This window comes from Primulina huaijiensis, chromosome 2 (genome assembly GCF_012295235.1).
Source record: "Primulina huaijiensis isolate GDHJ02 chromosome 2, ASM1229523v2, whole genome shotgun sequence".
NCBI lineage: Eukaryota > Viridiplantae > Streptophyta > Magnoliopsida > Lamiales > Gesneriaceae > Primulina > Primulina huaijiensis.
This window is the reverse complement of record NC_133307.1, coordinates 27,992,296-28,006,312: the sequence shown is the minus strand read 5'-3', so window position 1 is coordinate 28,006,312 and position 14,017 is coordinate 27,992,296. Positions and strand designations below refer to the sequence as shown.

General features: G+C 30.5%; 1 protein-coding gene across 1 annotated transcript; it reads right to left on the bottom strand.

The window, feature by feature from the left end:
* Positions 1-96: 96 nt before the first annotated feature.
* LOC140971269 (phosphatidylinositol N-acetylglucosaminyltransferase subunit A) lies at positions 97-5,877 on the bottom strand. The gene is made up of 9 exons (XM_073433453.1): positions 5,656-5,877; positions 5,398-5,534; positions 4,532-5,104; positions 3,596-3,750; positions 1,976-2,066; positions 1,710-1,826; positions 1,154-1,257; positions 582-672; positions 97-484 (listed from the first exon to the last, which is right to left on the bottom strand). The coding sequence occupies exons 2-9, from the start codon at positions 5,515-5,517 to the stop codon at positions 386-388; spliced, it is 1,350 nt and encodes a 449-aa protein (XP_073289554.1). The 5' UTR covers positions 5,518-5,534; positions 5,656-5,877; the 3' UTR covers positions 97-385.
* Between the last annotated feature and the right edge of the window lie 8,140 nt (positions 5,878-14,017).

The following is a 14,017-nucleotide window of genomic DNA, read 5'->3' as shown; positions in this document are numbered from 1 at the left end:
ACAGCCACACTACGTTTGGGACCCCGTAAACTAGAGCTAGCATAATACAAAGGCTATAAACTAAGATACTATGTTTTTATCTAGACATGCATAGACTTAAACCAGCCAACCGAAAAGCGCTCAAATACTATCAAGTCTTTGGTGTACATGGGTACAACATTACTCTATTGAAGACGAGGTTAACCTGAGTAACCAATTTACAACAGACCAGACAAATCTTCAGCAGTACTTCTAACTTCTGTCTTAACATCTGACATGATAATACATGGTGCGCCGAGGTTTGATACAATTGTGAATTAATCCCAAAAACAGTAAAATATTCGCAACAAAGAGTGCAGATAACGAGTCAGCCATCATCTGTGTAGCGAACCAATGGATCTGCATATTACTTCGAACTCCCATCTTCAATAGAAACCCACGTCCCTTCTCCATGTTGGGAACTGGTTAGATGAACATCGGGTGCAACCTCTATGTCCATATCAGGCTATGGAGATATTGACGGTCAATGTCACAAAAACAAATAAATCGATTAATAGTGGAAACACTGAAGATACACCACAGAAAGAGATCGCATATTATACCTGCCACAGCTTCAACATAAGCCAAAACAAATAATCCAATATCATCAGCAAACAAAAGAGCTTTCCTGCCCAAGAACCACAAGAAAGGTACCTAAAAATATAAAAGAAAGGTTATGATGCTTTCTCAATAAGTACTGTAATTCAAAGTCTTGTTACTTCAACAAAAACTTAATTTGGAGAGAGAAAACTTAAAATTAAAAAGAAAATGCAACATGATATTTCAATATTTTGTTATTTAAAACAGCACTAATCCTGTGATGAGCAAATATCAACCACCAAAAACCTTAAACCTTAAACATAGCCATGAGAATAGTAAGTGTCAACGAGAATCCTCACAAACTTTGGACACTGATTTAGGCCAGTGGAAATTAGCACCTTCAGAGAAGCAAAAATCAAATAGGATATGTTGTTTTATCTCACATGAACAACTGGCCCTCATCAAATCAACAAAAGAAGGGGGGGTCGTTCATCTACCACATTCAGAAGAGTGAAACAGTGTATGTGGGAAAACACAAGTGTATTTCTTTATAAATATGGTAGGCTACATAAAAAAAACAACTTGATGAGCATACCTGGGCAACCTTTCCAAGAGATCCTGATTGGAACATCTCAAAGCACAGTCATAAACAATCACCGTCCTTCTGGCAACATCATGCCAACTATAGAGCTTTTTCATCTGCAGAGGAATAGTAAACAACATTAATAAGATTTCTTTTATTGTTTTGTTGACATATCTTGGACAGAAAACTACATTTTGTACTCAGTCCACAAAATAAAGTCGGCCTCAGCATTTAACAGAGCATATATATACTAGAATAATGTAAATAAACGTCAGTATTTGACAACTTAGGTTAGAATGCAGATGATGAACTCAAAGATTGCATAAGGGCATTTGATCAAACACTCAATCCTATATCTTTAAATAAAAAGGTCATACACGTACATGTTTCACCATGCCCTCACACTACATGCAGTAATGAGTTTACGAATTGTTCATATTTGGATCCCCTAATTTTTTATATAAAAGCCACTACATTTTAATTTGAGATAAGAGAGAAACAAAATATAAATGTTAGTATCATTGCCATAGAATATCAATATATTCCTTTTTAGATTCACAGAACTCACACGATTGTGCATGGATTGTGGATCAATTTGGGGAAGTAAGTTTATTGCTTTTGTAATTGCCAGTACCATGTCGCTTGGATCCGGCTCTGCAAGAACAACCATATCACCTGGAAGAACCTATGACACGAGGACAACTTTTCAGAAACCTGAAATAAAGTACATCCTGAAAATATTATAATCCTGGATGACTGAACGTATCATTCCCACATTATTAGAACGATGTCATCAAATTTTCCAACAAAAGTAAAAAATTCTGATAATCGTGCCTCGGGAACACCTCCAACTCGTGTACTGACAGTCAATAATCCACAACTAGCAGCTTCCAATATGGCTATACAAAATGCTTCGGTTAAGGAACTGTCAAAAATAAAAATATAATTGGTTCTCAATAATTAATTAATTAAATAAACAAATCACCAGGTATAAAAAATTTGTACCGTTACATAGATAGACAAGGAACATATCAAATATTCAAAGACGTTACAGTTGAAGCACAGGCCCAGCACTCAAGCCCAGACCAGAATCTCAGAACCCTCCCCACCATTGCATAAATAAAAAACCATCACCCCAAGAAATAAGAGCTGTAAATGGATACTCAAATGAAACTCACCATAAAAGCTATAAAGTACAGAGATTTTGCACACTCGAAATTAGCTCCACGATAATTCTAGAATCGACATCAAATTCCTTGCTACCACAATCCAGGTGAAAAGAAATTCAGTTTTTCAAACCTTTTCACACCCTAATTGCATTCAAGCACAGTTCCTTTAGCTGCTGTTAACAGTGGTTTTCTGTGTTACACCGCTTGTTAAAATTCAGAATTTTATTCTAAATCAGAACAAATAGATTTGTCAGTTCTAAAAGCAAAAAATCCAGGAAATCCAAAATAACATATACTTCGAGCTTTGAACGATTTAGGATCTAATGGTAGGAGTATATATTACTAGGTTTCAACCCTGATACGGTGGATACAACAATCATTACCACCTATTACGGTGGAAAACCATTATTATATTTTTCAGACCCTTATATGCTGGGGAAACTGGTATCCAAACTTTTTCTGTTATAAGTATTAGTTCTAAAGAACTGATATCAGTTAACTCTGAGGAATGCTATAATTTCAGTGCTATAATTCAGCTAAGACAAGATAGATCTTCACCTCAAGTTTACAAAAAAAGTCGTACAAACAAACTCCATGATATTTATGGCAAGGACAAGCATTTTAAGTTAAGATAGCTCTAGTGTGTGTTTTATCACCCAAGCTGTATAATCACTTCAAGGACACTTCAGCTACTACTTCAAAGTGGATTTCTTGTTTCTTCTGCTTCCAGAATTCATGTCTATTACTTTATTTGTAAAAATATTTTAAAAATTTGGGATAAAACCAGTCTATGGTTTTAAAAGCACAGAATTCTAAATTTATGAACTCAGAAATAAGAGTTAGCACTAAATATTTTGGAACCAAATGGGAGTACAAATGTTCCATTTTGCTATGTACGGACCCTGATGCAATTTTCAGACCAATCAACGGTGCACAAATCGTTGTTATGACCCCTTGTCAAAGCTCCATATAGTTCTTTATTTGCCAATACTACCCATCATTAAACCTAATCCTTCGATTCTAAGCATTCAAAAATCGCAAGAATTATGTGCCCATAAACCCATGAATATCATACATTGTCCCAAAAGTACGGGTACATTCGTTGGATACTCGATACTTTTGCATTCAATTAAGAGATTTTCAAACTGAGAGTGATGTCTGTAGAACCAGAATATCCACATCAAGACCACAAAATTTGTCTAAACTAAAGTCGAAAACAGATGAAATAATAATCTAAAATATTCAATCAATTCCGTCAAACTAACAATTTAAAAGGATAAGATACCTATTTAAGAATATATGACCAGTTATTAAAACTGACTGTACTTTAGAATGTGGGACAGCACCCAACATATCAACTCTATCTTGAAGAGAGTGTTTTTCTCTCATTTCTTCCAATCGCACTCTTTTAGGTCCATCTCCACCAACAATAAACCGAACCTTCAGAAAATTAACAAAGGATGTGAACAGCATAACAGAGCATATGCAGACATATACTCACTTTCCCAGCTAAGCAGTTCAAGATTGTGTAAAATATAAACGAAGAGGGGGGCAGTTTAACATGAAGTTTCACAACTACAAAAAAGAGAAGAGTCTTTCAGCATTGGTCAAACATCATGGTGAAGTTTTTTTTTCATAATAATAACCAGGATTAGTTGGATGCACAGACGTTTGGCATTAATGCTAGACTATATCATGAACATGGTCAAGACTTCACCAAAAATGAACTAGCATTGTTGTTTATTGCATCAAATTACCAACTTTAAGTGGGCAGCACCAAAATATTCAACAGCATACATATAACATCGCTGTCGATACTCTTGAAACACAAAGGCGTGTGTTTTGAAAGTGTTGGTCCATAAACAAATGAAAGGTCACTCATTCCATGCATGGGCAATTGATATGTTCACGTGTATCAAGGAGAATAAACTTCAGTTTTGTCAAGATTGGCAAGCAAGCACGGTAGAGAAAGAGAGGAACGAGAGACATATAGATGAAGATCGTTTGCAATTCAAGCGCAGAAATGGTTTGATTTTGCTAAGCGCCTAAGCCACTTTTTTTCATGAAGGCCTAACATCATTTCCTTCAACATCCATAACCTTGGCGTTTTCAGAGTCTGAAACCGCAAGATATGCTAAAAATACAAGTCACGCAACAACACTGTTCTGAAGAGCAAAACTGCTTTTTTTAAAGGCATGATAGGCTAAATGGGAAACCATACGTTGGGATGCAAATGGCACACTTCAGGGATGACTTCAACCAGTAGATCCGCCCCTTTCCTGTAAACCAATCGACTGATCACAACAATAACTATTTCATGACTGCCGAGTCGCTTTGGAGCAGGCTTGAACATTGCTGTATCCACAGCATTAGGAATAACAAAAACCTTTTCAGGTGGCAATCCAGATCTCAAAACTGTATTTTCCTTGCTTGTATGAGAAACACATATAGCTTGGCTTACATCTGCTAGGGTAAACTGTAAAACCTTGTTCATGTGAATACTTCCCACATCAGCAAAACCATACAAAGAATGATCAGTAAACACAACTTTGTACCCCATTGTTCGTGCGTGCATTAGAGCTTCATGACATAGAGTTGAAAAGGCTTGATGTCCATGCACCAAAGATATTTTTTCTCGTATCAAAATTGTTCTCACAATCGGCAAAGTTCCATAAAATGTAGGCAACGTATTCTGCATGAGAAATGGTCTCCACGGCACGTAATAAACTTTTAACCCACCAGTCATATACCTCACTCCTGAACGATTTTTGTAAGCATGAGTCATAACAACCACCTGCCAAACAATAAAAGCTTAAACATTCGTACTGTTTATAATATTTCTGCAACTAATCTTGAGATGAAAGAGGGCAAAACTTCCAACCGCAGGCAATTTTAGCCAGGGCTGCTAAGATTATAGGGGGACGAATGATCTTTTTAGAAAAAAAATCAAACTGTACATGAACATCATGATATAGGAACCATTTTCATTTTATGAGTAGTACAGCTAGTCCCCCTTCAGAACTCCTAATCACCACTATCATAACCAGGAAAAAAAAACGATTTTGGAAATTAAATGAGTTCGCTAACCTTGTGGCCAAGTTTTATCAAGCATTGAGATAAGTAATAAATGTGATTCTCTACGCCACCAAAGTTGGGATAGAAAAAATCAGACACCATCAAAATTCTATGCTTTTCTCGTTCGTCCATTTTATCCGATTCTTCACCTACAAGATTGACATAACGAAAACAAAGTTAATGCAGAAGTGAAAAGTACAGCGCTGGAAGTTTTAGCAAAAATTTACAGCATCGTATCTGAAACAAGAATATGCAAATAAAGCAGCTTACCTTGTGGTTTACCGACAATCGAGATGACGGAGCAGGCATACGTGTCGGAGTGGACAGGCGGTGGAGCTCGGCGCCGATCGTGGGGGTAACGATCGGCTTTACTAATCCGGCAGCTCGTTATATATTTTTTTAATTTGTTTTTACTAAATATGCTTCGGTCGAGTAATTGCTATTAAGATTTTATTTTTTTTAATTATGTTTTGATAAATATAATTATTTTTCTTTTATTAAAAACTGAACTATTGATATTCTTGTTTTCAAAGATATCTTTCGTCAACCAAACATAAAATTAATTAAATAATGATACGAAATTATTAACTAAATGATATGTTTTAAATTAATTAGATGTAAAATCATGAACGTTTTATAAAATTATCTTATACAAATTAATTTTCATAGAATTAGATAAAAATTAAATTAATATGCATTTTAAAACGTAAAATACAATGTAAATTAATATCCTAATAGAAATTATTTAATCGATATCAATTTTTTTTAAAAAAAATAAGTTTTAAATTACTGATCTTTTTATTTAATCCAAAATTTGTTTTTGATTTCTTTAATTTAAAAAAGCATTTCTGCATAAATTTAGGATTTCGAAACTGGAAGCATGTGATGACTGAAATTGGAGCACTATGGTAGGTGAAGAAAAATATGCTTTAAAATACCAAAATTAATTAACTACTTTATGAGATTTTTCTTTAATATTAAACTTATCATAGTATATAGTCTCAAATATCATATTATGCAACATTTTGTGGTATGTTAAATTTTCCTTCAAGATGCTAAAAGATAGTGTAAAAGAAGCCGAAGTCCAAGCCCTCAAAAAGTAAAAGGATAGAAGTACAAAAGGAGCATGATCAGTCAAATGTATTCAACGTTTTATATGTTAAAGGGAAAATTGAAAATCAGAACTATCTTGTATCGTTTGTGTATGTATGACTATGGTTTGTACGAAAGATGGTACCTAAGCTATGCCTCATGCACAGGCAGTCGGCAGAGTAACGAAAGTTTATACCGGTGGGGTGGAACATACGGGGTACTGTGTACCATTGTCAAGAAACCTTCATCTGCTCAGTTTTTTTTCTCCTTGGCTATCATCATTTTCATTTTTGCAGTGGATATTCAAACTTCTCATTTGATCAAGGATTTTCCAACTCAGATGTTGCTTCATTGTTATATGGTAATGGATCGTTTTCATCAGACACTTCTGAACCATTGTCTGACAACAAATCCGACTGCTGTGATTCAGAAGTGATGCTTGTTTGATCAGATGGTGATGCATCGCCAGGACTCTTGGCATCAGATTTCTGCTTCTCTGCGTCAATCATGTGCTTGGCATAAGCTTCGAAGTTAAAACTGTCCTTGCTATCCCCACCGAAGGCCGACTCCAGTTTCTTCTTGTCGAATAGTGCTTCCATTGTCTTCATACTCTGAGGTTGGTCCGAGCACACAAACTTTACTTTCTTTTATGTCTTATGCTCGAGAAATGGTTTCACCATCTGCAATTTGAGTTTAAAAAAGAATGAGTCCATATAATAAAGTGTGTTTCACAGTTTTCCAAACAAATGCAATAGACTTGATAAGATACACAGGATAAGGAACAAATGTAGTGTGGACACAAAACAGGATGAGAATATTGTTACTTACCATCCAAAAGGATTCAAATACTTTTGGGGGATTGTAGAGAATGGCAACACCAAGCCTTTCAGGATAACTGTCCTGCAATATTCGTGCTGTTTCTCGAGTTACCTTCACTGATGTGCTACTCATGTTCCACCGATGAAAGTCTATTAACCATACCATCTGCTCTTCGCCTTCATTAATGTTCATATGGCATTTTCCATGCAATAAACTAAGCACTTGACTTGCCTACAGAGTTTGTATTCTGATATATGGGATATATAATGGCAAAAGGAGAAGATAATAGGACGTTTATAGAAGAAGAATATAAGCTACACCACAACAGTTTTTAATAGAATTATTTACCTCAAATCCAGGTCTCATGACTAGTACAGTCCTTCCAAAGCTATCAAGATAGTTGGCTCGGTATAGTTTCCCGGTCTCAGCTTCACGAGCAACATCCTCCTGAATCAACAAAATGATTCTGAATGCCACATGAACAATAAGATTTGTGAATGAAACCTTAAATATGACTCCACAAAATGATACATGGACAATAATACAATAAGCAAAAACAAATTTTGGAGATAAAATGAATGCAATAATATCAATTTAACCAACAGCTAGCAGACATATTTTGATCCAGCATAATATTTTTGATTTCAATAATGTGACCTCCTTTAAAACGTTATTAATCCACATTTGGATTGGAAGATTCGAAGGATGACTGGATTAAAATTGAATTGTGAATAAGTAAGCAGCAGCAGATACCCATTTGATCTTCTCAAGCTTGTACTCCAGACGCCACTTCAGTGTCTCTTTCAACAGCTTGCTCGCTTTCTTTGTATTCCAGTTCCTTGCTTCAAGAAACCTTAATATTGATGCATCGGAACATTGCATCAGAAATTGGCTGGGTAATAGGGCCAATTAATTTTCTAATCTCATTGATCTGCATTCACAGTAATAATCAATCGACCCACTCCAGGAAACTTCTGAGCATGAAATGAGTCTCAGAGCATTTCACGAAAGACCAAATCCCAACTTTTAGAGAGCTTTGTATATTGAAACACAGTAGAAAAGAAAAACAGGACAAGCTTTTTCAGTTTCAACTTCGGAAGATAGTTCACAGTATCAACACGTCAGTTGAATATGACTCATAGATGAAGTTTCATTAATCTTTAGACTTTAGAGAACCTACAAGTCTACACTATCTTGATCCCGCTTCAATTTTTACAGATCATTCATATTGAATGATCTGTTCAAGTTCCTTATTAATCATATCTGCATGACTTAACTTCTCTTAAATGTAAACTGAAATCAAAAGGTGTATACGTGAACTCCATTTAATCAAAGAAACATTCCATTTAATCAAAGAAACATTATTACAATGGGATTCAAATATCATCGCACATTTTTGTCCTCTTAACAAAAAGCATTTCCATTCCAGCAAGACATTTTTTATTTTCACAACGAGTTATGACTCAAGATAGCAACCTTTTATATCCACTAAACCTTTGGTGCAAAAACAATCAAGACTCACAAGATTTATGACGAAAACCAGTCATGTAAAGCATAACCCGTCACTCACCTTTGATTGTTCCTCTGCTTGAGATAGAGTATTTTCAGAAATACTCGCTCGCAGCTTCTTCAATGACATTTTTCTTCAACTTTCAGCAAAAATTAGTTGAAGGATACGAAAATCTTCAACGTATCAAAAGATAACTAACTCAAAGCAGTGGAGATTTAAACTACTCTGATGAGAAAAATATTATATATAATATTCTTTTACATTTCTTCCGGCTATTTCAGAATCGTCAATCTCCTTCTAATTTTGGTGGAAAAGCTTGGCATACTTCGAATCTTCCAACGGGAAAAAAATTAAAATAAACTTTCAGTAACGACTGAATGTGTGTCTGCGAGTGATTTTATGTGAAAATCATTACAAATATCGAATCCACCAAGAACCCACATTTAAACACACGAAAGCACGATTGAACGTGTGCTGCTGCGCGTTACTCCAAGCCAAAATGCATTATTTCACGATGAAACTCGAAGAAATGCATGCGAGCGTTGTAATAATCTGGAGAAGGGACGTCACAATCTAACATCTAACGTACATGTAAATATATTACTTTTTATTGTGAATTTTCTAATATACCGTTGTTCATTTAATTTAGCAAATTAAATCAATAGTTTTTTTATAGATTCTTTTGTAATTTAATTTATATATTAAATGTCTTTGAATATTAATGTGAATTTTCTAATATACCCTTGTTCATTTAATTTAGCAAATTAAATCAATAGTTTTTTATGGGTTCTTTTGTAATTTATTGTCTATCTTAAACGCCTTTGAATATTAATGCATATTGAATTTATCAATTTACTCATTATTTTTCTTTGTTGCTACTAAAATTTGTTACTAAAATGAGTGTATTTTTTTATGATTGCTAATGAATATTTAATATTTATATCTTATCTTATCTTTTATTTTACATATAAATACGTCAATTTTATAATAAGTTGATTTTAAAATATGAACTAAGAAGCATCATATATGTTATAGATATTGAAATATGTTAAAGATTATTTCTAAGAATATTTTTTAACGTAAAATTATTATGTGATTGCATTTTTTCAATATTTTTCTGAAATTATTTTTTAATTGTGATTTTGCTACTTGTACCTCTCATTACGGAGGTAGAAAACCTTGTACCATATATGGATATATAACTCGCTTTACATTACATACATAAAAAACAATTTTTTCTCTTTTCTATGTATTAATTAATTTATCATTATATATGATGAATTTATATATATAAAAACTATTTTTCACATTTCAAAATAACAAAATTGTTATTTAATATTACTCACTTATTAATATGACTTCTAATTGTGAATTTTCTAATATACCCTTGTTCATTTAATTTAGCAAATTAAATCAATAGTTTTTTTATAGGTTCTTTTGTAATTTAATTTATATCTTAAATGTCTTTGAATATTAATGTGAATTTTCTAATATACCCTTGTTCATTTAATTTAGCAAATTAAATCAATAATTTTTTATGGGTTCTTTTGTAATTTATTGTCTATCTTAAATGTCTTTGAATATTAATGCATATTGAATTTATCAATTTACCCATTATTTTTCTTTGTTGCTACTAAAATTTGTTACTAAAATGAGTGTATTTTTTATGATTGCTAATGAATATTTAATATTTATATCTTATCTTATCTTTTATTTTACATATAAATACGTCAATTTTATAATAAGTTGATTTTAAAATATGAACTAAGAAGCATCATATATGTTATAGATATTGAAATATGTTAAAGATTATTTCTAAGAATATTTTTTTAACGTAAAATTATTATGTGATTGCATTTTTTCAATATTTTTCTGAAATTATTTTTTAATTGTGATTTTGCTACTTGTACCTCTCATTGCGGAGGTAGAAAACCTTGTACCATGTATGGATATATAACTCGCTTTACATTACATACATAAAAAACAATTTTTTCTCTTTTCTACGTATTAATTAATTTATCATTATATATGATGAATTTATATATATAAAAACTATTTTTCACATTTCAAAATAACAAAATTGTTATTTAATATTACTCACTTATTAAATTTACTAAGTTATATTAACCAATTCATGGTGCATTATTACTATGATTGTAATTTAATGGAACATAGGTGAGGGCATAGGGTGGTCATCCTAATAATTAATATTTGTGTTTAAATTATTATTAATAATTAAAATTACTGTGTTCGATGAAATTATTTGATCAGTGAGAATAAATTTGATTTAGAGAAATGATTTCTAGAATGTAAAATAACATCCATATCATATTTGTTACGTGCAATAATTGTTTATGCAAGGTAGAACAATCGAAATGTGACGTTTGAGTTGTTTTACGATTTTAAAATATTTTAGTTAACATTACATTGTTACTCCGGTTATAACTTTTGGTAAAGCGACATATTTTTTGTAGCTTAACTGTTTTTTGTAATATTCGACAGTACTCAAAATATTGTTTTTCTATATATTACTTTTTAATGATTATATATATTTTGTGTGTGATATAAATATATTCTAAATTAGTTTTAGAATTATGTTAATATATGCATATATTTTTTTTATATTTTTATGATGTTATGACTTAAATTTTTTAAAAACATTTAGTAACATTTGAAATATTAATATTTGTATCTAAAAATTACGATGTGTCCCATTAGTTTTTTTTTTAAAGAAAAAAATACCGTTATATTTTGGACTTTTTCGATCATGAATTATTTTGAATTTTTTTTTGCCTCCTTAATAAAATATATATCTACATCCATTATCTCGATAGAGTTTTTTTTCTAATATATTATCTGCTCTTGAATTTTCTTGTATTTTCTCATAATTTTTATTTCAAGTAATTATATCAATAATTTTAAAATTAATATATACATCATATCTATTTTAATCACTCCAATTTTTTCCAATTGTTTTTAGACCCAAATCGTGAACGACTCAAATATACAAAACAGGAAGATCATAGTAAAAAACACACAAGCATCAAAGAGATTAATCAAAATCAAATCTGACGATGAAAAGAAACATAAAAATTAATTATGATGTTATGATTGCTGAATTTAATCGAAGAAAAATAAACTGTGAAATAATATATGTTATTGAATAATTTGTGAAAAATTATGTTTCGACGTTCCTTTGCAAATTTAGAATCAATATTCATAACGTACTTAAGTTCGTTATCCACGTACAACGCATGTGTTTTGCTACTAGTACATATAAATATACTACTTCAATTGTGAATTTTCTTATATGTCCTTGTTCATTTAAGTTGGTCAATTAAATTATTAGGTTATCTTAAGGGTTTTTTTTTGTAATTCATTGTCCATCTTAAATGAATTTGGACATTATTACACATTCCTCTTTCTTTCCTAATTTTATGCCAAAAAAATTATTTATTTATATTTACTTGTTCATTTAAGTTAGCAAAATGTCTTTTTAAGGGTTTTTTTGTGATTCATTGTTATCTTAGATATATTTGGACATTAATACACATTCTTCTTTCTTTTCTAAATTCCATGTAAAAAAAAGTATTTATTTACATTTCTTAGTCAATTTTTGTGATTCATTATACATCTTAGATATATTTCTTAGTCAATTTTTTTGATTCATTGTTCATCTTAGATATATTTGGACATTAATACGCATTCTTCTCTTTTTTTTCCCTAAATTTTATGTAAAAAAAATTATTTATTTACATTTCTTAGTAAATTTTTTCACAAGTTGATTTGTAAATATGAACTGATAAAATCATATATTTCTAATATACCAATTCAATTGCAAATTTCCTTACATATAAATATACCACTTCAATTGTGAATTTTCTTATATGTCCTTGTTCATTTAAGTCGGCCAATTAAATTATTAGGTTATCTTAAGGGTTTTTTTTTTTTTTGTAATTCATTGTCCATCTTAAATTAATTTGGACATTAATACACATTCCTCTTTATTTCTTAAATTTTATGCCAAAAAAAATTATTTTTTTACATTTTCTTGTTCATTTAAGTTAGCAAATTAAATTAATATGTCTTTTTAAGGGTTTTTTTGTGATTCATTGTCCATCTTAGATAGATTTGGACATTAATTCACATTCTTCTTTATTTTCTAAATTTTATGTAAAAAAATTATTTATTTATATTTCTTAGTCAATTTTTGTGATTCATTGTCCATCTTAAATATATTTGGACATTAATACACATTCTTCCTTTTTTTCCTCTAAATTTTAAACTAAATTTATGATATAATCTTTAAAAAAAATTTAATCAATGTAATCCTTATAATAAATATGAATTATATTGATAGTTTATTATCATTTGTTATATATTACAATTTTACATATAAATTTTTTAATTGAGTATTACATATTATTTTATTTATATATGTTTTTTACTATATATATTTATTTGAGTTGTATTATATTAAAATTTTATTTCTCTTAAATTATTAAACACCAATATTAATTTATAAATGATTGATTCTGATATAAAATTAATTATATATAATATGTATTCTAAAAAAACGTAAAAATTAAATAAAATCCGCAATGTGTTAAAACTTAACAAAAGCAAAAGTGATATTTACCTTAATAACAAGTTTAATGATTTTATTTTAACATTATTATGATAATTTAGTAAATTGAGAGAATTTTATTTGACGTTTGTCTATGTGTACTCTATTTAATTAAATTTTAGTTTTGATTTTGGTAAAATTCACTATAATGTTAATTTTATTTTTATTGTTTTTTTTCATTTTGAATGATATTTGAATGAAAAATATTTTTGTTGATTTATCATTTAAGAGAGTTGCATTATGTCGCGGATTGAAAAATGTCATATAAATAAGTGAATATATACGATTTATTGTGATGATGTATTTTTATGTATTGTGTTTTGATATATTTAGATTGATAAATACTTATAAACATAATGTTATTCAAACGACTTTAAACATTATCTAATTCTCGTGATTATATTTTTCATTATTAGTCACCTACGTGCATCGTACGTGTACATTCCTAGTGAATAATAAAAAAACAAGTATTTGAATGAACAAAGGGAAAAACCCGTACCCAAATTCAGAAAAAACCTGAAGTACTGAGGTGAATTTTTTTTTATCGTAATCACGAAAAAATGAGAAGAAAAAAAAAGAAAGGA